The sequence below is a fragment of the Bufo gargarizans genome, chromosome 6, assembly GCF_014858855.1.
Source record: "Bufo gargarizans isolate SCDJY-AF-19 chromosome 6, ASM1485885v1, whole genome shotgun sequence".
Classification (NCBI taxonomy): Eukaryota; Metazoa; Chordata; class Amphibia; order Anura; family Bufonidae; genus Bufo; species Bufo gargarizans.
In genome coordinates, this window is record NC_058085.1 from 363,046,151 (window position 1) to 363,069,955 (window position 23,805).

The 23,805-nt window shown below is 45.6% G+C and overlaps 1 protein-coding gene across 1 annotated transcript; it reads right to left on the bottom strand.

The window, feature by feature from the left end:
* Positions 1–938: 938 nt before the first annotated feature.
* On the bottom strand, positions 939–23,805 carry C1S (complement C1s). Its single transcript, XM_044297978.1, has 11 exons — positions 23,618–23,805; positions 23,243–23,453; positions 21,076–21,247; positions 20,689–20,808; positions 16,118–16,317; positions 8,169–8,316; positions 6,137–6,258; positions 5,180–5,252; positions 4,949–5,068; positions 3,926–4,000; positions 939–1,846 (listed from the first exon to the last, which is right to left on the bottom strand). Exons 1-11 carry the CDS (start codon positions 23,620–23,622, stop codon positions 1,029–1,031), a joined length of 2,064 nt encoding a protein of 687 aa, XP_044153913.1. The 5' UTR covers positions 23,623–23,805; the 3' UTR covers positions 939–1,028.

Here is a 23,805-nt window from a genome sequence, read left to right on the forward strand (position 1 = left end):
TGTGAGGGGGGAAACTTTTCAAGATGGGTGGTGACCATGGCGGCCATTTTGAAGTCGGCCATTTTGAATCCAACTTTGGTTTTTTCAATAGGAAGAGGGTCATGTGACACATCAAACTTATTGGGAATTTCACAAGAAAAACAATAGTGTGCTTGGTTTTAACGTAACTTTATTCTTTCATGAGTTATTTACAAGTTTCTGACCACTTATAAAATGTGTTCAATGTGCTGCCCATTGTGTTGGATTGTCAATGCAACCCTCTTCACAGGCTTCCAATATCCGTAGTTTCAGCATATGCTGTGAGGATACGAGATGTGCAGCACCTGAAACTACGGATACTGGAAGCCTGTGCTAGCATATCTCCTGCGGTGTTGCTATCAGTGTGAGAAGAGTGGGAGAAGAGGGTTGCATTGACAATCCAACACAATGGGCAGCACATTGAACACATTTTATAAATGGTCAGAAGCTTGTAAATAACTCATGAAAGAATAAAGTTACGTTAAAACCAAGCACACCATTGTTTTTCTTGTGAAATTCCCAATAGGTTTGATGTGCCACATGACCCTCTTCCTATTGAAAAAACAAAAGTTGGATTCAAAATGGCCGACTACAAAACGGCCGCCATGGTCACCACCCATCTTGAAAAGTTTCCCCCCCCACATATACTAATGTGCCACAAACAGGAAGTTAATATCACCAACCATTCCCATTGTATTAAGGTGTATCCATATAAATGGCCCACCCTGTACTTTATTTTAATGCAAGCGGGAGTGCGCCACTCTATGCACCGTCACTCCCGCAATATTGCCTCCCAGTGTCTTCCCCTCATGGTAGATTGACAGTGCCAGGCTTCCCCTTCATCATTGCATTTGCACAGAACAGCATTTATATAATTGCTTCTTTTTTATTATTTTAGAAATTACATGATGGACTTTGCCTTTACTGTGTATACAGAGTTTATTGCGAAAAACATGGTGCATTTATACTGATGTCTCATAAGCAGATTGTTTGGTGGGCTATGCTCCTTCCTATGTCTTCTTACAGATCTTCTGTGGTTCCTGTTGCTCTTCAATTTTCTCTTTATCTTCCACCTCTTCTATTGTCTTCTCTATCCAGTCCACGTAGTTCTGAACTTTGGTGTACATTCCAAAGTCACCACATTCGATTCCCCAAGAGACAATGCCAGCGATATAAAATCTTTTGTTTCTTCTGACTTTTAGATCTTCAAACATGAGGGGACCCCCGCTGTCACCACTGCAAGTGTCATGACCCCCCTCCCCTGCACACAACATGTTTGAGGTGACATCATACTTTTTCGGCACAGCCTTCTTACAGTCTTCAAGATCACGGAGTGAAACTCCAGTATATTCTAAGATCCTTGGTTTATCTATTGTTTTTCCTAGTCTGTTTTTTCTGTTGGTTTGTCCCCAACCAGCGATGTATCCAACCTCTCTAATGGCGGGGCCCTCTGTCTGACCTTTTTCCGGCAGGCATATTGGGTAAATACATTCATCCAGTTCGATTCGCCTTGGCAGCTGGATGAGGGCGATATCGTTGTTGTAATTTGTCCTCTCGCCATCATCATTTACCCAGTCGGGGTGGATGAATACCTTCTTGGCCAGAATTTTCGTTGCTTTCGTATGATCCACAGCTCCGACCTGCAATGTAGGCATCTCTTTACCCAACAAAACGTGAGCAGCCGTCAGGACCCAGCGATCCGATATCAGTGATCCACCACCGAGTTGTGTAGGAAAGAAAATTCGTACGAGCCATGGAAAGAATCCATCATCAGCTTTTTCCCCTCCAAAAATTCGGGTTCCTTTGGAAAATGAAGATTTTCCACAAACTGAAAAGACATGAAGATTTGGATTCAGGGGAGATGTTTCAAGAGAAAGATCCAGAGCAAACCTTATTCAGTAAGCAGGGGTGTAACTAGAAATCACTGGACCCCATAGGAAATGTTTAAGTGGAGCACCCCCCACCAGCAGCTGGTTCCCTGCAACCCTCTCCTCCCGTGAAACCCCGACTACTGCAGCCAGTCAAGATCGCCCACACTCGCCATACACTCCCCCTCTCCCTGTCATTTAACAAATATGAAGATAAAACAACCAGTAGGACTGGATTTTTTGTGATTCTAGGGTCATGGTTGCGGCAACCTGCGAGTCACACTGGAAACCTTGGTCACATGACACCTGTCATGCCCAAGATCGCTGTTTCATCCCATGATAACCCACATGAACTGTATTGTGCACTGCTATAGATCAATATAAAACTACAACTGCTGCTGGCGGCGGCGGCGGGCCCTCTATTTAAATAATGAGGGCTACACTATTGCTGCTACTGCGGTAGTTATGCCCCTGCCAGTAAGACAATTGTTTGGGGTACCCATTGTAGGAAGGAACAGGGGGTCGGAATGTGTCACCGAGGTTCCTGGCCTCGGTGAGGTAACAGCTGTTTGTTTGTTTTTTCCCGAAATGTCATTATTGCATCTGACACTTCAGCCGGTTAGTTTGGCTGTAAAGCTGATCTGGGACGGCTCTTACTGGGAGTATACAAAGTGCTGGGTGGGTGGCTACTCCCCACGTTCCAGGCCGGATCTTGGAAGGCTTATAAAAGCAGTCAACACTGTCAGGTGTGGTGGATTATCCTCCATCTCACAGTGAAGCTGTGGAGTCTCTGTGATTTGGGATCTGAAGATGTGTGCTGTTCTAAAGGGCTGAGAGCCGCATGCTGGAAAACAGGCCCCTAAAGCCTGCTGGGGACCGCTGATGGAAAACGGCTCACAAGGTGAATGTTTTGTTCTGTGGACTTTCCATGGTTTGAACGAACACCAAGACTGCGAACTGCCATTTTGTTTTGCCTTTTGTGTGAATAAACACTGACCTGTTTAAGTTGAAGACTTTGTGGTTGCCTCTATACTGCGTCCGCTAACCTGCCTACTACAGCGAATCCCTACACCGACTAATATACTGTCAAGCCCCAACCGGTCAATCTATCAGTGAGGCTGGAAGCTAGGTAGGAGATTGAAGTCTGCTACTGTGTTGTCGCCAGATACCTGTGATTGCGATAAGTGGCTCTGCTTGTACTACTGCGGTTGGTACCTGAACGTAAAGCCTACTGGTTAAATGTCTGGTTTGTATTCTGGATTAACCCCTTATTTCTTGATTTGACTTCCACTGATTCTCCTGGTATTCTGACTATGGCTTGCCTTCTGGATTAACCCTCTCTATGCTGAATTGAACTTGTCTGCTACTCTTTGGATCCTGGTCATTCTGCTAGGTCAACTTCTACTGAGCTTGCACCACTTTTCTGCAACCTTACACCCCAGATGTAACCTGGGTCCATAGCAGCCAAATCCATCCATCTTTGCAGAATGCTCTGGTGAAGACCTTAGGGATAGCCTTAGATTTCTACTAACCAGAGTGGTTAAGGAGAACTGGTAGAAGTTTGCTGGCTGTGGCTTCGGATGGTGACCATAGTATTTCCTTACACATTATTATATAGTAATTCTCAAAGTGATAAGGGGCAACATGCCTCCCATTTGTTGTAGATTAAACCAGATTGTTACACTGTCCCAAGACATGACTTGTCTATGCAATCAAAGATTGCTTCATACAGGAAGGTATGAGGTGGTGGAAAAGGTATCCTGACTTGGGCACTGTTGCACACACTGGTGATCTTGTACCAAACAATGTGAATGGCACCATTGTGAGGGCACTGTAGGACCTAGGGAATTCCCTGAAACATGGTAGTCATGCCACATCTACATGTCCTTCTTTTGGCATGGATGTTAAGGTCCAGGTTTTTTTTGTACTAAATCAACTAAGGTGGACACTGAGCAAGCAAGGGGTGATACTAATAAAGTGCGTAAGGACGTGTGGTCTGGAAGTGAGTGAAGGTTCTGGAGGTGGTTCCTCTGATTTACCTGGAGCACATTTGGGAAGGTCACTTTTATTGTTGTTGTTTATCCAGAGTCCATCCACAGAACAGTAATATGTGTCTGTAAATAAGTAAAAAAGAGAATATAGTGACATATACAACCTTCAAGTTTCACCTCCTACCATTTATACATGTGCACCACATGCTTCAACTCCAACCAGTCATACAATACATGTGCACCACATGCTTCAACTCCAACCAGTCATACAGTACATGTCCTCCACATTCTTCACCTCCTACCAGTCATACATGTGCTCCACACTCTGAAACTCCTACCAGTTATACATATGCTTCAAACTCTTCACTTATTGCCTGGCATACATGTGCTTCACTCTTCACCAACTACCAGTATTTCATTTACTCCACATTTTTCACCTCCTACGAGTCATACATGTGCTCCACACTCTTTACCTTCTACCAGTCATAAATGTGCTCTACAATCTTCATGTTTGACATCTTCATGCATGTGTCTGACAACTTTATGCAAGTGTTCCACACTCTTCACCTGTCAGTCATACATGTACTCCACATTTTTCACCTCCTACCAGTCATACATGTGCGCCACACTCTTCACCTGTTTCCAGTCATACATGTGCTCCACACTCTTAATCTCATAATAGTCATACATGTGTTCTACACTATTCACCACTATCAGTCATACATGTGTTTGACACTTTTCACCGACTACCATCCACACATGTGCTCCACTGTCTTCACCTTCGACCATCCACACATGTGCTCTACACTCTTCAGCTTCTACCAGTCATTCAATTCTAACTACACATATAAATTATCTTCTTAGAACCACACATGTCCATACTAGTCATTTTCGGTAGGCATATATGTGCTCAACTAACAGTAATGCATGTGTTCACTCATTTTCTCCAGTTACTAGTCATACATGGGATCCTCACATGTTCTTAATTTCTAACCTTTGACATATGTACTTAATGGCGTCCATGCACTACTCCACCTCCTCTTACCCGCAGTGTAGTTCACAAATACTAACCATCTCCTTTCAAGGTATAGTATTCTGTTATGCAGTTGTATACGGCTTTGGCTCCGTACGTGGTGTGCGTGAAGATGACATCACCATTAACAATTTGCTCAGGATCTCCACAATTCACAGCTGGAGAGAATAGAAGGATGAGGTTAATGTGCTACTGTCTTAGCACCTGCAATTAGCATATTGCAATTTGGGGAACACAGTTTTAGGGTGTTCTATGGAATTTTTGCTTACGTTCACATTTTAGGTGTGTGCTTGACCAGGTCCCATCTCCTTGGCATTTCGCTCGGAATGATGGCAGCCTCGTCTGATAAGTGATAAGAAGGAGACTGAGGAGGTAATACAGACTATCATGCAAAGAAGGTACTGTACATAGATGATCTTCATGGAGCTGACATGGGATGACCTTGTCTTTGGCACCTTTGGAGCACCATAATAATGTCTAACTATGATTCAGAAGCCTTATCATGTAGCAAACTAGTCTTCCCCTTATTATCCTTATGACTGCACCAAAATCTATCAATGTAGTTTTCTCAATATTATGGTCTCCTCTGTCAGGCAGGGGAAGCATCAAGAAAAAGCATGTGTCTCCCAAGTGCCATGCCCACGTTTTCTTACGCTTGGACCAACATATGTTTCCTTCTTCTTCCCCTGACATTATTATTCTGGGGTCTGTATTTACATAGGGGTCTGGTCTGAGGTCTGAAATTATTTTGGAGTCTGGTCTGTATTTCCTTACAGGATTTGGGTTCAGTATTAGTGGGTCTGATCTGGAGTCTATGTTGGTTTAAGAGTTCTTGTCTTTGGGTCTATTTTTTTTGGGGTCCAGTTAGGGGTCTGTATTTGTTCTAGGGTCTTTATGTATGGAATTTGAGGAGTATAGAGATTCTAATTTCTTCTCAGGCATCTGTATTTATTCTGGAATCTTTTCTATGGTCTGATCTGGTCTAATGTCTATTTATTCTATGGTCTAGTCTGATGTCTCTCTTTAATCTAAAGTCTGGTTTGGGCTCTGTATTTATTCTGGGGTCTAGTCTAGGGTCTGACAATTTATTTTGGAGTGAGTGAGATGAAAGGTAATAGGTTGGGAGTGTTACCTATATAAATAGACAGGCCTGGTTTTCATGATTTTGGTAGAGATATCCTAAAATTATAATATTCCAGACATATAATAATACTGCCTTCACTTACCTGTTTTGATACTATTTCAAATCCTTCCTCGCACTTCACAGTGATCATGTCTTTGAAAACATACTTGTCTTTTCGTGGATTTAGAATGGCATGATGGAACACGTCTGTCGGGCAGGGAATGGCTGGGAGGGAGGAGAAAGATGGAGGTACGTTACAAGACTTACAAGCTTTATTAGTTTTAAGAGCAGTGAAATTAGGGCAAGTTTACATGAAGTGGCAAAAGGGGCACCATGCATGAATAGGAGGCTCAGGTAGCTGAGTAAGGGGAAGATGGTGGGCTTAGAGGGAGTGGGTGGATCCAAAAAAATGCTGGATTGGATGTTTAGGAAAGCGGAGGGACACTGGTGGGTTATTTAGGAAGTATCCGGTTGATATTGGTTAACTGTTACCAGAAAAGAAGGAGGAGCTCAGTTACCCCAACCAAATTTAGAATGGTTAAAAAACTGAAAGGTCAGATCACAGCACTACACTCTGATAAGGGCAGAATGGTTTTGGTTGACCATGGAGAGCAAGCCTAATGGCAGAGCGAGCTTGCATGTAGGGGAACAGAAGCTGAACAGCAGGTTTCTTGGTAAGGTTTGGCTATTGGTAGCCACAGAAGTTGGCTAGATTGGTAGTTGGAACGGGCAGAAGTCACAATGTCGCAAACGTTTGTGGTGGCTAGTGTCATGAGTTGGTTGGTTGTGGTGTTCTCCATTGCTTGTATTGCGAATGTGGCATCTCTCAATTGGTTATGGTTAGAGTGTGGTGTCCCTCAATTGGGTGGGGTGCATGTATTTCACAATTGGTTGTGGTGTGAATGTGGTGTCTCTAGAGACCAGTGGTTGCAGTGATGGTTGCCGACTGGTTGTTATGTAAATGGTGTCTTTTGATTGTTGTGGTGTGAATATAGCGTGTCTTGACTGGTTTTTGTGGTGTCTCTCAGTTGGTTGCGTGGGTGTGGTGGTCCTTGACTAGTTGTGGAGTGAGTGTGGTGTCTCTCAATTGGTTGGGGTGGGAGTGTGGGGTTGCTAAATTGGTTGTGGTGTGCTGTCTCTTAACTGGTTGTGTGTGTGTGCTATTTCTCAATTGGTTGTGCTGCAAGTGTGGTGTCTCTCAAGTGGTAGTGGTGCAAGTGTGGTGGTTCTCAACTGGTTGTTGTGTGAGTCTGGTGTCTCTTGATTGGTTATGATGTGAGTGTGTTGTTGCGGTTTTATATACATGTTAATAAAGGTGGCTGCAAGGAACACCTTTTTGCCAAGAAGCTGTGTGATGTGTATTTGTTGAGGTAATGGATTGGTCGAAGAGGAAACATGGGCAGCAGTATGTGTGCTTCTTAAGACATTAGACTCTGTTCACACTATTACTGTCATAGCTTCCATGTTTCGAAAACATCCCAATGACTGCTATTGACTCATAATGGGGTCAACAGATTCCTGTCAGGGTTCTGGTGTGTTCACGGGGCACTGCAGACAGCCCAACAGAACAGAGTCCAGTGCCAGTGTGAAAAGAGCTGTAAAAGGCATGTCCTCCTAAAATCTAATCTTCTTTGGGGAAGTAGCTTTAACACCGGTCACAACTAAGCAGAATCCTGCACTAATTAGACTCAAAAGTTTGAAACACATTTGTCCACACGCTGTTATCTGATACCTGAATAAGTGATGCCAATTTGGCTGCCATTACAGCTTCCATAAGGGCAGATGTTTATTTATAAAGGGTGCAGAGGTGGCAGTTGTGCTGCCCTGGTGTCGCATAGGAAGTCATCAGTAGTATAAATGGCACATGGTAGGTGGGAGCCTGGTACAGGTTTTGCACTGGGACCCATAACTGTCAAGTCCTGAATGGTAAGTCTACCTAGTATAATAGTGTTGCTATGGTGTCCCCTCTCATATATATATGCTACTGCCCTTTCCATTGTACCCATGTCGGTTTCGTATCTCCGCAGTCCCATACATCAATTCCCTACACCTCAGTGATCAGGCTCATATGGCATCATATAAGGGCATCCCAAAAAGTTGGTCACAGTGGCTTTACCAGCCAGTCTCTTCCTCACCATCCTCTGAATAATAGATCTTCCAGCCTTTGTTATCCCCTCCGCTGTCAGTCATAAATTCAATATCCACCTCATTGCTGCCCGATTCAATGCGAGGAGGGGGCGTCTTCCCACAGTAAGGGCCGAACTTCTGTCCTTTGGCTTTTATCTGGGAAAATACAATGGGAAAGTGTCCATCGTAAGTCATTTACACTGTTAATGCTCTTACTGAAAAGAACCCTTCTCATAGATAGCAGAAAAATCTAGTTAATGAAATGGGATCGCTTTGGTTTCTGTCAAAATAATTGATGAAATTGTCTAAAGCACATTGTATTACCACTGACAGTATGTCGGCCTCTTGGAGCACTACTATCGGCTTCCACTATTACATTACACTGTTCCAAACTTCTTTCATTTAAGAATTATGGAGGCCACTGTGCTCTTGGGGACTTTCAAGTGCAGAAATGTTTTTGTCCTCTTCTCTAGATCTTTGCCTCCACAAAATCCTGTCTCTGGGCTCTACAGGCAGTTCTTTCCTCCTCATAGCCTGGTTTTTGCTCATATATGCATTGTGAGATCTTACATAGATAGGGCCGTGTCTTCCCAAATCATCTCCAGTCACTTGAATTTAACACAGGTTACTCCAATCAAAGTGGAGAAACATCTCAAAGATTATCCAGAGAAATGGGAGATACTGCGATATATGAAAATATTATGTTCTTACTTACTTTCCTTCAGCAGTTTCTTATAAAAACAAACTTTTATAATATGTAAATCAGGTCTCTACCAGCAAGTAGGGCGTCTACTTGCTGGTAGCCGCCGCAAAAAACCGCCCCCTCGTCGTGTTGATTGACAGGGCCAGCCGCGATCTCCTCCTCCGGCCGGTCCTGTCAGCATTTCAGAAAATCGTGTGCCTCTGTTCATTCGGCGCAGGCGCTCTGAGATGAGGAGGCTCGCCTCCTCAGAACTCCCTCAGTGCGCCTGCGCCGATGACATCACCGAAAGAGAAGACGTCATCGGCGCAGGCGCACTGAGGGAGTGCTGAGGAGGCGAGCCTCCTCATCTCAGAGCGCCTGCGCCGAATGAACACAGGCGCGCGATTTTTGAAATGCTGACAGGGCCGGCCGGAGGAGGAGATCGCGGCTGGCCCTGTCAATCAACACGGCGAGGGGGCGGTTTTCTGCAGCTGCTACCAGCAAGTAGACGCCCTACTTGCTGGTAGAGACCTGATTTACATATTATAAAAGTTTGTTTTTATAAGAAACTGCTGAAGGAAAGTAAGTAACACCATTATATTTTCATATATCGCAGTATAAGGAATTTAACTAGCCCCCCCCCAAAAAAATGACTTTAGTGGGGTGACAGAAGCCCTTTAAGTATTTGTTACTCTGATGCTGTGTGTTTCGAGTAGGAAATATTTATGGCATTAGAGAGTGGTTTGAAATAATAACTAGAAGTTAAAATGTATGTAGAAAATTACAATAAGTGTGATACATCAGGAACTGTCAATTAATAATGAATAAGCATTGTACCTTGTGTGTGCCAATAGATACTTGGTTAGCACTAAGAATATGAAGATTTTGGAAATCTTTACCTTTGTTAAAACAGTTCTGGTTTCAAGAACTATTAGAGACTGTTGAAGCTGTCTAACTGTGAGAAGATCGATTGTTGAGAAAGATTAGAGCAAGTATTATCTGAGGTGTATGTATGAAGGTAAAAAGAGAAATGTGTATAGGATGGTTGCCTTGAAGAACACCCTTTTCCTTTTAAACAAGGGTTGATGTGTCTAGGCTGTTCTATGTTTTATAAGGTCCCTTTACACAGGACGATACTGTCAGGGTGGAAACGTTAGGATAATGCCAACACTCTTCCCCATAAGAACTCGTTGTTTGCCAGCAGGAGATTGTGTTTGCATGGCACAATCTGCTGCCGGTAAATGCATGGATTAATTGGATAATTGGCGGTATATTTACACCGCCTGATCATTGCTAGCGAGTGTTACTATGAACTGTGTGAAGCCTGTGTTAAGGCACTCTCTCCCCGAGGAAAGATGGTACCCCCCCCCAGCGCTGACTTAGACCTCTCACCCAGTTAAGCCAATGCTCTCTGCTCTGCACTGATGAGGGGAAATCACCCAAAACAGCTGTCTGCAAATGAGGTGCTGGCTTATTTATTATCCGAGTCATGTCTCAATGTCTTTTTAAAGGGTTGAACATTGAATTATAGGGTAGCTACCTTACACCTGGTGGCATTAGAGGCAGAGCTTGATAAAAACTCATTTGCATCCTTTTCTTCCCAGAATTCCAGAGGAGCACATATGGCCTATAAGTCTCCTCACATCGATTAAGGCTCTCTCTCCCCAAGCATAGTACCCCCCAAGGGTCCTTTAGACACACATAGATAAGGTTATTTTATGGACCGATTGCCCTCTAGTCTCAGCTTCTGTATATCGCTTTGTTCCTTCCTTTGCTAAAGTGTGCATGTGTCTCAGGAAAGCTAGGTGGATGAATGCTTGAGAGATGAGAAGCACAACGTGGGTCTGACTTCTGCATGTGGGAAGCCTAGCAGCTTTAAGAATATCTGAAAGTTTTAATGTAAAGGCTATGAAGAAGGGTAACAGCCAGAGGAGACAACGAATATGTAACATCAATAATATACCGGTAGCTATTCAATAATACAAAATTGTTGGAAAGTTTGTGGAAGTGACTTGAAAGAAATAAATGTTTTTTTCGCTCGATTACATGAAAGACAACAGAAGTGATACCTAATAATTCTTCTCTCTCCCAGAATTATTGAATTAGCTAAGGTGTGATAAGAATCACTAGCATCACACTTACATAATAAGAGATTTGTGATATCATTGTGCACATTTTCTCTTGTAGCTGAGAGCAGTGTTGCAGCCATAAATCATTCATTGGCAGAGCACAGGAATGGGGTGCGGCTGTGAGTAGCTGTTTGTGAATGTGCGAAGTTGTAGTCGAGAAGAATTTGATGGATGTTGAGCAAACTTGTGTGTGAAGTTTGTACTCGAAGAATAAGGCGTAGCTATGAGCTGTGTGTGAATATATGAATATATGATGCTGCATCAAGGAATGAAAATGGGAATGTGCTTGAGAATAAAAAGGGGGAGTAAAACTTTAGCTTTTTTTTTAAATGCGCATTGGTGATTTAAAAAAATTTTTGGGAGTTGTTTTTTTTTTTTTTTCATTGCCGCATTTTTTTAAATTGAGTTCAAAGAAAGTCATTCCCGCGACAGGTGGCAGGAGATCGGTGAGACTGGCAACACGTGGTTTGATCTGACATGTTTTCCGTTTGGATCAAATGACGCCTGTGTTGTTTCTGGTGCCTCCCACACCTTCTTCTATTGTGGGTATTTAACCTTCTCTATTTATTGTTGTTTCTCCCACTATACTATGTGGTTTATAGCTTCTGTTGGAGTTGTGGATAGCTGGTGTGTGGATCTCGGCTGAGTTCCTGGTGCTGACATAGCCACTTGAAGTTAAGTGTTTTCTTTCCCTTTTGTATTTTGTTTGGGTTATTTTGCGTGTTGCATTACCCTGTCATTTGTATTTAGGCCCGAGGGAGACTCCTGTTCATCCTTCCTTTTGGAGGAACAGGTTGTCTCACTCCTGACATTAGAACCAGGGTCCTATAGGGTGAGTTAGGACACTAGTTATTCCGGTGTATGAATTCACCTACCTCTGGGGTCTGTTCATACTGGTAGTTAGTCAGGACTTTGATTAGGGTTTTACTAAAAGGTGTCCATCTCCTTTCCCTAGTTTCCAGGCCTTATTCCCTCACCCCTTTCCCTCCTATGTTCGGTGTGGTGTTTCCCTCCCACACCCGAACATGACAGTGATGTGATGGAAATGTCAGATTGGTTTGTTTCTGTGTTCATATTGTTATATGTTGACTGCTACATGTTGAATGCTCTACTAACACCAGAGATCTGTCTTCATAACTGGTTAAGGGTAGACTGACTAGACCAGTGATGGGCAAACTACGGCCCAGCGGACCTTTTTATCCAGCCCGCAAAGCTGTCCGGAGGCAGCAGGAGTGGAGATGAGCGCTTGTGGACCTCATCAACACTGACTGCGTTACAGTCAGGTCCATAAATATTGGCACATTGACACAATTCTAACATTTTTGGCTCTATACACCACCACAATGGATTTGAAATGAAACAAACAAGATGTGCTTTAACTGCAGACTGACATCTTTAATTTGAGGGTATTTACATCCAAATCAGGTGAACGGTGCAGGAATTACAGCAGTTTGCATATGTGCCTCCCACTGGTTAAGGGACCAAAAGTAATGGGACAATTGGCTTCTCAGCTGTTCCATGGCCAGGTGTGTGTTATTCCCTCATTATCCCAATTACAATGAGCAGATAAAAGGTCCAGAGTTCATTTCACATCTGCTATTTGCATTTGGAATCTGTTGTTGTCAACTCTCAAGATGAGATCCAAAGAGCTGTCACTATCAGTGAAGCCATCATTAGGCTGAAAAAACACAACAAACCCATCAGAGAGATAGCAAAAACATTAGGCCTGGCCAAAACAACTGTTTGGAACATTCTTAAAAAGAAGGAACGCACCGGTGAGCTCAGCAACACCAAAAGACCACGGAAAACAACTGTGGTGGATGACCGAAGAATTATTTCCCTGGTGAAGAAAACACCCTTCACAACAGTTGGCCAGATCAAGAACACTCTCCAGGAGGTAGGTGTATGTGTGTCAAAGTCAACAATCAAGAGAAGACTTCACCAGAGTGAATACAGAGGGTTCACCACAAGATGTAAACCATTGGTGAGCCTCAAAAACAGGAGGGCCAGATTAGAGTTTGCCAAACGACATCTAAAAAAGCCTTCACAGTTCTGGAACAACATCCTATGGACAGATGAGACCAAGATCAACTTGTACCAGAGTGATGGGAAGAGAAGAGTATGGAGAAGGGAAGGAGCTGCTCATGAACCTAAGCATACCACCTCATCAGTGAAGCATGGTGGTGGTAGTGTCATGGTGTGGGCATGTATGGCTGCCAATGGAACTGGTTCTCTTGTATTTATTGATGATGTGACTGCTGACAAAAGCAGAAATTAAAGCTGACAGTTTGCAGTTAAAGAACCATAGGACCACCTGAGCCACCTTCACTGCAAATTGCCGAGCATGTGCTACTGGGGGAACTGCAGGGGTCATTATTAGAGGATACAAAAGTATGTAGATAAGATATCCCAGGGCGCAAAAATCCAATCCAGATGGTGATAGTGAAGAGATACTTTTATTGCAGGAGTACAACGCCAGTGGCGTACCTACCATATAGGCAGACCACGCAGCTGCTATGGGGCCTGTGAGGAAGGGGGGCCCGCAGTGGAGGAGAGTCCCCGCCCCCATCTATCTTCCTAACTGTCTTCCGTCTGCTAGCCCCGCCTCCTAGCTCCGCCTCCCGCCGGCTAGCTCCGCCTCCCGCCTGTTAGCTCCATTATGCCCGATTCCTATTTCCTCTGGATTGCCAGTAATGAAGTAAGTGACCACTTGTAGGTGAGGACAGTGCAGAGGTGTGTGTGGAGGGGGGGTCACTCAGCTTTCCCAGGCTATTCCTCTGCACATATGCCATTCAGAACAGGAGGAAAGCTGGGTGCTATTATGTAATGTGACTCAGCTTTCCTGATGTCCTGCATGGCACAAGTGCAGAGGCCTGAGAAGATATGAGGGGAGGTGGGAGCTGTGTCACTCAGCTTTCTCAGACTATTCTCATGTCTCTCCACATGTACCATGCAGGACAGCAGAAAAGCTGGGTCCTATTACATCATGTAATGTCACTCAGATTTCCTGCTATCCTGCAAGGCATAAATGCAGATAATAAGAACATGGAAAGGCAGGGGGAGGGGGTCACCCAGCTTTCCCAGAGACTCCTGTCTCTGCACATGTATCATGCAGGATAGCGAGTAATGACAGTGTCTCCCAGCTGTCCTGCATGACACAGAGGATATGGGAAGGGGGGCACTCGCTTCCTCAAACTTTTCTCATGTCTATGCGCATGTACAATGCTGGACAGCAGTAAAGTTGGATGGTATTACATCATGTAACACCCCAGATTCTTGTCAATATATGCTGAACACCGCCGGGACCTATCAGATCCCATTCACTATGAGGCTACTTTCACACTTGCGGCAGGACGGATCCGACAGGCTGTTCACCATGTCGGATCCGTCCTGCGGCTATTTCGCGCGACCGCCGCTCCGTCCCCATTGACTATAACGGGGGCGGAGGTCTGGCGCAGCATGGCCTTGCACGGCGAAAGCCGCCGGACTAAAAGGTACTGCATGTCTGACTTTTTAGTCCGACGACTTTCGCCGTGCACCATGAAGTCAATAGGAACGGAGCGGCGGTCAGGCGGCACGGCGAAATAGCCGCAGGATGGATCCGACATGGTGAACAGCCTGTCGGATCTGTCCTGCCGCAAGTGTGAAAGTAGCCTAATGGGTCTGTTGGGTTCCGGCATGAGTACTGCCATTTTGTAGAACAAAATACTTCTGCATGAGGTGGGGCAGGGGAGAAGTTAGGGAGGGTAGTGAGAGGAGCCAGGGCGCATAGTAGGAGGGACTAGGAACGGGCATGGGGGCCCAATCTAAATTCTTGCTATGGGGCCCAATGATTTCTGTGTACGCCCCTGTACAACGCGTTTCGGGGAATAATTCCCCTTCATCAGGTACATACCCGAGGATAGATCATCAGTTAAAGGGAGTCTGTCACCACATTTGAGCCTATTAGACAGATCCAATAGCGTTATATGTGCCACCCAGAAGTTTAAAACGGTACCTTTGTTGCATATAACCGAGACTTCTTTCTGCCAAAAATGAACTTTGTAGATTCTGTAAATGAGCCCTCTCAAGTGCCCAGGGCGGCGTCTCAATCTTCCGAGCCCAAGACCGGACCTCCCCAACGGCTCATAACCCCGCCCTCCGTGTGCCTCTGCCCGCCCGTTTACGCTCCTCCTCTCTCCTTTTCCACTGCGCCGCAAACAAGAAACAAGACTCCGGTATATGCAACAAAGGTACCGTTTTAAACTTCTGGGTGGCACATATAACGCTATTGGATCTGTCTAATAGGCTTAAATGTGGTGACAGACTCCCTTTAAATGAAAGTGCAGAACCCCTTTAATAAATTCCCCTTCCCAATGTGTGAATAAAGCCTTTGACCTAGCCTCATTCACACAGCTGAGGGTTTGTTACAATTGTGTCCGGTCTAGACAATCTTCTCCCCATCAGAGGTAAAATTTATCTCCTATGCGGACATTTTGCTACACATAAGGTTGTGTTCGGTGAGGATCTGACTGGTGGGATGGCCACTGGTCACAAAGACTGGGGTTCCGTGCGCCCATATGGTTGGAGGTCGATTCACTCTCAGACTGACAGAGACCACCAAGCACTGTACTTGGCTTCTTTCTGGGACCATCAATCGGTGGGGGTCTGCTGCTGGGCCCCCCACCCGTCCCAGATACTTGTCACCTATAACTTATAGAAGGACAACCACTGTACGCTTTATTTACATAAATTCGGAAGACTGGATGACATTTCAAACTACCCACGACTATAACCTTCTTCTCGCTTCATAAGATAGGAGGCTCTTGTGTATCTCTCTTGGCCCTTCATTTCCCTTTTTTTTTTTTGGGAACGTCCTGATATCGCCTGACATATGCTGGCATTCTGTACTTGCCATTCGATATTCCTTGGTGCCTTTCTGTTATATATTTCATGTTTACCTTTTTAATGTGTTTTCTATTGTGTCACTCATGTCTTATGGAGGTAACTCTCTTGGGCTGCATCCCGAGGTGTCCTCCTCTTGTGATACATTAATTTAAAAATGAAAATGAATAAAAAGAGAATTTACAACAAAAAAATTCGGAAGACGCCGTTCTTCATATTTCCACCCACTTTGCAGCGATGAGACTAGCACCCTTGTACTCACCGTAAGACTGTCGTACAGGCAGCTTCCGCCATCAGAAACCTCAATATCAAAATCTTGGGCCTTGAATGTCAGAATAACCTGGTACCCAGATTCTAGGAGAATTCTGTATTCACAGCGAGAGTTCTCAGGGTAAGGAGCAGGATATCCCGGGCTGCTGATCTGCCCCCTCAGGTCCGTGTACAGACCCCCGCTACAGTTCACTGGGAAACACAAAGACACGTCCAGATCACAGAGGTCCTAATCCGTGGGAGGATGAGCAAAGACAAGGAATTCTGCAGCCAAACAGAGGGCCCCAGAAAATGACAGACTATGGCTACACCATGACAATCAAAAACATTAAAGGGAAACTCCGCTCGTTCTGCAGCGTTCTAATCTACTTCGTGTTTCAATTCCTCATCATTTTAAAAATCTTTGCTTGATGTGAGTAAATGGAAACATTATTATTTACGTCCAAGGCCTAACTTACTGTATGTCTGCAAAGAGGGTTTGTTACAATGTATCAGTCTAGGCATTACTCTGAGAACTGAAATCAGCAGCAGAAATCTCTCTCTGTATCCAGATATCAGCAGGGAGTCAAGGGTGTTTGGTTCACATATTTTCCAGCCTAATATATTGTAACAAACATGCAGCTGTGAGAAGTCTTGTGTGTGTGCCTTTTTTTCAAGAAAAATTTGAAAGTTGCAGAACTTTTCATAAAAAAATTACAAAGTCTTAAAAATACAGTACTATTTATAAAGGGCGCTCCTGACTACACATCCTGACTGCTGTTATAGGGGGCACTCCAGACTACACATCCTGACTGCTGTTATAGGGGGTGCTCCAGACTACACATCCAGACTACTGTTATAAGAGGTGCTCCAGACTACACATCCAGACTACGGTTATAGGGGGGCGCTCCAGACTACACATCCTGACTGCTGTTATAGGGGGCGCTCCAGACTACACATCCAGACCACTGTTATAGGGGGCGCTCCAGACTACACATCCAGACTGCTGTTATAGGGGGCACTCCAGACTACACATCCAGACTACTGTTATAGGAGGCGCTCCAGACTACACATCCAGACTACGGTTATAGGGGGGCGCTCCAGACTACACATCCAGACCACTGTTATAGGGGGCGCTCCAGACTACACATCCAGACCGCTGTTATAGGGGGCACTCTAGACTACACATCCAGACTGCTGTTATAAGAGGTGCTCCAGACTACACATCCAGACTGCTGTTATAGGGGGCGCTCCAGATTACACATCCAGACTGCTGTTATAGGGGGCTCTCCAGACTACACATCCAGATTGCAGTTATAGGGGGCGCTCCAGACTACACATCCAGATTTCAGTTATAGGGGGCGCTCCAGACTACACATCCAGACTGCTGTTATAGGGGGCGCTCCAGACTACACATCCAAACTGCTGTTATAGTGGGCTCTCCAGACTACACATCCAGACTGCTGTTATAGGGGGTGCTCCAGACTACACATCCAGACCGCTGTTATAGGAGGCTCTCCAGACTACACATCCTGACTGGTGTTATAGGGGGCGCTCCAGAATACACATCCAGATTGCAGTTATAGGGGGCGCTCCAGACTACACATCCAGACTACTGTTATAGGGGGCGCTCCAGAATACACAACCAGATTGCAGTTATAGGGGCCGCTCCAGACTACACATCCTGACTGGTGTTATAGGAGGCTATCCAGACTACACAACCAGATTGCAGTTATAGGGGCCGCTCCAGACTACACATCCTGACTGGTGTTATAGGAGGCTCTCCAGACTACACGACCAGATTGCAGTTATAGGGGCCGCTCCAGACTACACATTCAGACTGCTGTTATAGGGTGCGCTCTAGACTACACAACCAGACTGCTGTTATAGGGGGCTCCAGACTACACAACCAGTCTGGTGTTATAGGGGGCGCTCCAGACTACACATCCAGATTGCAGTTATAGGGGGCGCTCCAGACTACACATCCTGACTGGTGTTATAGGAGGCTCTCCAGACTACACATCCAGATTGCAGTTATAGGGGCCGCTCCAGACTACACATTCAGACTACACAACCAGTCTGCTGTTATAGGGGGCGCTCCCGAGTACACAAACTGCTGTTATAAGGGGACTCCTCCAGACTACACATCCAGACTGCTGTTATAGGGGGCGCTCCAGACTACACATTCAGACTGCTGTTATAGGGGGCGCTCCAGACTACACATCCAGACTGCTGTTATAGGGGGCGCTCCAGACTACACATTCAGACTGCTGTTATAGGGGGCGCTCCAGACTACACATCCAGACTGCTGTTATAGGGGGCGCTCCAGACTACACATTCAGACTGCTGTTATAGGGGGCGCTCCAGACTACACATCCAGACTACTGTTATAGGGGCCGCTCCAGACTACACATTCAGACTGCTGTTATAGGGGGCGCTCCAGACTACACATCCAGACTGCTGTTATAGGGGGCGCTCCCGAGTACACAAACTGCTGTTATAAGGGGACTCCTCCAGACTACACATCCAGACTGCTGTTATAGGGGGCGCTCCAGACTACACATCCAGACTGCTGTTATAGGGGGCGCTCCAGACTACACATTCAGACTGCTGTTATAGGGGGCGCTCCAGACTACACATCCAGACTGCTGTTATAGGGGGCGCTCCAGACTACACATCCAGACTACTGTTATAGGGGCCGCTCCAGACTACACATTCAGACTGCTGTTATAGGGGGCGCTCCAGACTACACATCCAGACTGCTGTTATAGGGGGCGCTCCAGATTACACATCCAGACTGCTGTTATAGGGGGCGCTCCAGACTACACATCCTGACTGGTGTTATAGGAGGCTCTCCAGGCTACACATCCAGATTGCAGTTATAGGAGGCTCTCCAGACTACACATCCAGATTGCAGTTATAGGGGCCGCTCCAGACTACACATCCAGACTGCTGTTATAGGGGGCGCTCCAGACTACACATCCAGACTGCTGTTATAGGGACTGGTCCAGGCTACACATTCAGACTGCTGTTATAGGGGCGCTCCAGACTACACATCCAGATTGCAGTTATAGGGGCCGCTACTACACATCCTGACTGCAGTTATAGGGGGCGCTCCAGACTACACATCCAGACTACTGTTATGGGGCCGCTCCAGACTACACATCCAGACTGCTGTTATAGGGGGCGCTCCAGAATACACATCCAGATTGCTGTTATAGGGGGCGCTCCAGACTACACATCCTGACTGGTGTTATAGGAGGAGGTCCAGACTACACATCCAGATTGCAGTTATAGGGGGCGCTCCAGACTACACATCCTGACTGGTGTTATAGGAGGCTCTCCAGACTACACATCCAGATTGCAGTTATAGGGGGATTCCTCCAGACTACACATCCAGACTGCTGTTATAGGGGGCTCCAGACTACACATCCAGACTGCTGTTATAGGGGGCGCTCTAGACTACACAACCAGACTGCTGTTATAGGGGGCTCCAGACTACACAACCAGTCAGCTGTTATAGGGGGCGCTCCCGAGTACACAAACTGCTGTTATAGGGGGATTCCTCCAGACTACACATCCAGACTGCTGTTATAGGGGGCGCTCCAGACTACACATCCAGACTACTGTTATGGGGCCACTCCAGACTACACATCCAGACTGCTGTTATAGGGGGGCGCTCCAGACTACACATCCAGATTGCAGTTATAGGGGGCGTTCTAGACTACACATTCTGATTGGTGTTATAGGAGGCTCTCCAGACTACACATCCAGATTGCAGTTATAGGGGCCGCTCCAGACTACACATCCAGACTGCTGTTATAGGGGGCGCTCCAGACTACACATCCAGACTACTGTTATAGGGGGCACTCCAGACTACACATCCAGACTACTGTTATAGGGAACGATCCAGACTACACATCCAGACTGCTGTTATAGGGGGCGCTCCAGACTACACATCCAGACTGCTGTTATAGGGGGCGCTCCAGACTACACATCCAGATTGCAGTTATAGGGGCCACTACTACACATCCTGACTGCAGTTATAGGGGGCGCTCCAGACTACACATCCAGACTGCTGTTATAGGAGCCCCTCCAGACTACACATCCAGATTGCTGTTATAGGGACCGGTCCAGACTACACATTCAGACTGCTGTTATAGGGGGCTCCAGACTACACAACCAGTCTGCTGTTAAAAGAGGCACTCCATACTATACATCCAGACTTCTGTTATAGGGGGCTCCAGAGTACACATCCAGACTTCTGTTATAGGGGGCTCCAGACTACACAACCAGACTGCTGTTATAGGGGGCGCTCCCGAGTACACAGACTTCTGTTATAGGGGGCTCCAGACTACACAACCAGACTGCTGTTATAGGGGGCGCTCCCGAGTACACAGACTTCTGTTATAGGGGGCTCCAGACTACACAACCAGACTGCTGTTATAGGGGGCGCTCCCGAGTACACTGACTGCTGTTATAGGGGGACTCCTCCAGGCTACACATTCAAATTGCTTCAGTTTACATACTTGTCAACGGCCTACAGTACTTACACCTACTAGACAAGATCAGAGGACTACTTACCCCCACAAGTGTTCTGATCTTCTTGCAGTTCATATTCTGGAGGACAGGAGCAGAAAAATCCTCCAATGTAATTGTTGCAAAAATGTGAGCAGGGGTCATTTGTGTCGCACTCGTCCACATCTGTACGAGAGAGAAGAAGAGACTGAGAAAATAGGGGTCCACCTGCCCCTGGTTCCCTCCACCATTAGCTGAGGCTTAGTTCACTTGGTCTCCATTGCTGACTAGGAGGTGAAGGAAGGTTGCTGCTGCAGCAATCTGCTGCCGGCCACTAAGGAGCTTTGTCCATGTTTTTTAAGTTCCAGTATTATAGCATTGCATTTTTTCCGCTAGAAAATCGTAATTGACTTACACTGATATTTGGACACTGCGTGTATGAACGTTACGCACCTGCAGCCATGTAATAAGCAGCAAATCCAGTACGTCTCTCCTGGTTGGAGAAGTCAGACTTGAACAATAATTTCATGTGACTTGTAGGATAGAACTTCTCTCCTGGGAATCCGGCAGATCCAAGCACATGGCGGCCACAGAACGTCTGCTGGACCTCATCTCCAATGAGAACCTGCAGGACAGAGACAGCGGTCACCCATGGAACCGATCACTGGAGAGCCCAACCACCAACGGGAGTCAAAAGCAGAGACAATCTAAAAAAATCACAGAAATGCCCTCATAGACATTTTATTACAGGAGTGTCAATATTGTACTGCCTTGCAAATCTGGCTATTTTTACTAGCTTATTTTAGTATATTATCCTTAAAGAGGATCTCCGGAATTAAAGGGGAACTCCAGTCATTCTATAGCTACATTGCTGGGTAAGAAATGGAAACATATAAATCCTTTCATGTTTTTTATTTTATTTTTTCATTTATGGCCTCATGCACACGACCGTTGTTTCATTCCGTGTCCGTTGTTCCGTTTTTCGTGATTTTCTGCGGACCCATTGACTTTCAATGGGTCCGTTGAAAACTCAGCTAATGCACTGTTTGTCATCCGCGTCTGTGATCCGTGGTTCCAGTCCGTCAAAAAAATATAAGATTGTCATCCGCGTCTGCGCGTCCGCGCCCGTTTTTTTTTTATCATTTGCATGGCAAACTTGACTTAGATTTTTTTTTTACTTTCCTTCATGTCTGGAGATCCTCCAAAAATAAAGAAAGACACATGGAAACAAAAACGCAAACGGATCACGGAACAACGGAACCCCATTTTGCGGAACGGAACACAACAACGGTCGTGTGCATGAGGCCTAAGGCTGAGTTCACACTGCAGTTATGTGATCAGTTATTTCCATCAGTTATTGTGAGCCAAAACCAGTTGCGGGTCAAAAACACAGTACAGGTGCAAATCAAATCATTTTACCTTACCTCTGAGTAGGCTTCACTACTGGTTTTGGCTCAAAATAACTGATGGAAATAACTGACCAAATAACTGATGTGTGAAAGCAGCCTAAACTTAATCCTGGGAGGGGCTTAGTTATCACATGACTGCCTTCACTTAATCCTGGGAGGGGCTTCATTATCACATGACTGCCTTCATTTAATCCTGGGAGCGGTTTAGTAATCACATGACTGCCTACATTTAATCCTGGGAGGGGCTTAGTTATCACATGACTGCCTTCATTTAATCTTGGGAGGGGCTTAGTTATTACCATGACTGCCTTCATTTAATCTTGGGAGGGGCTTAGTTATCACATGACTGCCTTCATTTAATCTTGGGAGGGGCTTAGTTATCACCATGACTGCCTTCATTTAATCTTGGGAGGGGCTTAGTTATCACATGACTGCCTTCATTTAATCTTGGGAGAGGCTTAGTTATCACATGACTGCCTTCATTTAAAACTGGGAGAGGCATAGTTATCACATGTCCACCTTTATTTAATCCTGGGAGGGACTTAGCTGTCACATGATTGCCTATGTTTAATCCTGGGATGGTCTGATTTGTCACTTAACTGCCTTCATTTAATCCTAGGAGGGGCTTATTTATCACATGACTGACTTAATTTAATCCTGGGAGGGGCTTAGTTATCACATGACTGCCTTCATTTAATCTTGGGAGGGGCTTAGTTATCACATGACTGCCTTCATTTAAAACTGGGAGAGGCATAGTTATCACATGTCCACCTTTATTTAATCCTGGGAGGGACTTAGCTGTCACATGATTGCCTATGTTTAATTCTAGGAGGGGCTTAGTTATCACATGACTGACTTCATTTAATCCTGGGAGGGGCTTAGTTGTCACATGAATACCTTCATTTAATCCTGGGAGGGGCTTAGTTGTCACATGACTGACTTCATTTAATCCTGGGAGGGGCTTAGTTGTCACACGAATACCTTCATTTAATCCTGGGAGGGGCTCAGTTGTCACATGACTGTGTGACCCATCAATTGACCCCGTTCACAAGTACTCTAGTTTTTATTAGACCAGTGGCAGGTTCTTCCTCTCCATGGTCTGGTCCACTTATCTGACCACTTATCTCCTCGCTCTATTGCAGTGCTCTCCAAACTGTGGCCCTCCAGCTGTTAAAAAGCTACAACTCCCAGCATGCACTGCATTGATTCACCTGCAGAGAGTCATACTCGCAGTTCTCAGAGGGCTCAATGTCCAAGTGTGTGAAATACAGCCGGATGCCGTACCCCTCCGGCACCAGAATATTCCAGATTTTCTCTGCATTATTAGGATAAACCTCAGGGTAATTGGGGGATGTGATCTCTCCAAACATAGAGGGTGACCCTGCACCGGCACGCCCCAGGAGGGCGAGGAACAGCAGCCACCTGTACAGGACAAAAAAAAAGAAGCAATGTGGTCCAACCTATGTAGAGTGCATTATCAGGAATACATGCAACGTGCACAAAGGATCATGGGAAAGCAGGATGCAAAGTGTGCACTAGATTGCTAGCTCTGCAGGTGAGTGGCAGGGAAAGTAGTGGTGACTTACCTCATGCCGATATATATGATCAACACTGACCGATCAGCAGGTCTCCTCAACGCATTTCAGACATTAATACGTTTGCACTGGGAAAGAGGGAGAACTTCTTGTCCTGTTTATGTCTCAGACTTTGGAGTCCCCCCTTCCCTTCCCCCAGATGCAAAAAAAGAATTTAACCCTCTATGAGGGTCTGAGAA

What these genes read in the sequence shown, in the direction of transcription:
- C1S (XM_044297978.1), bottom strand. An exon ending in GCGAGTATGACTCTCTGCAG is followed by an intron (nt 21,248 to 23,242) that starts GTGAATCAATGC and finishes TCTGTCCTGCAG; the next exon opens with GTTCTCATTGGAGATGAGGT. An exon ending in TTGAAATAGTATCAAAACAG is followed by an intron (nt 5,253 to 6,136) that starts GTAAGTGAAGGC and finishes ATCACTTATCAG; the next exon opens with ACGAGGCTGCCATCATTCCG.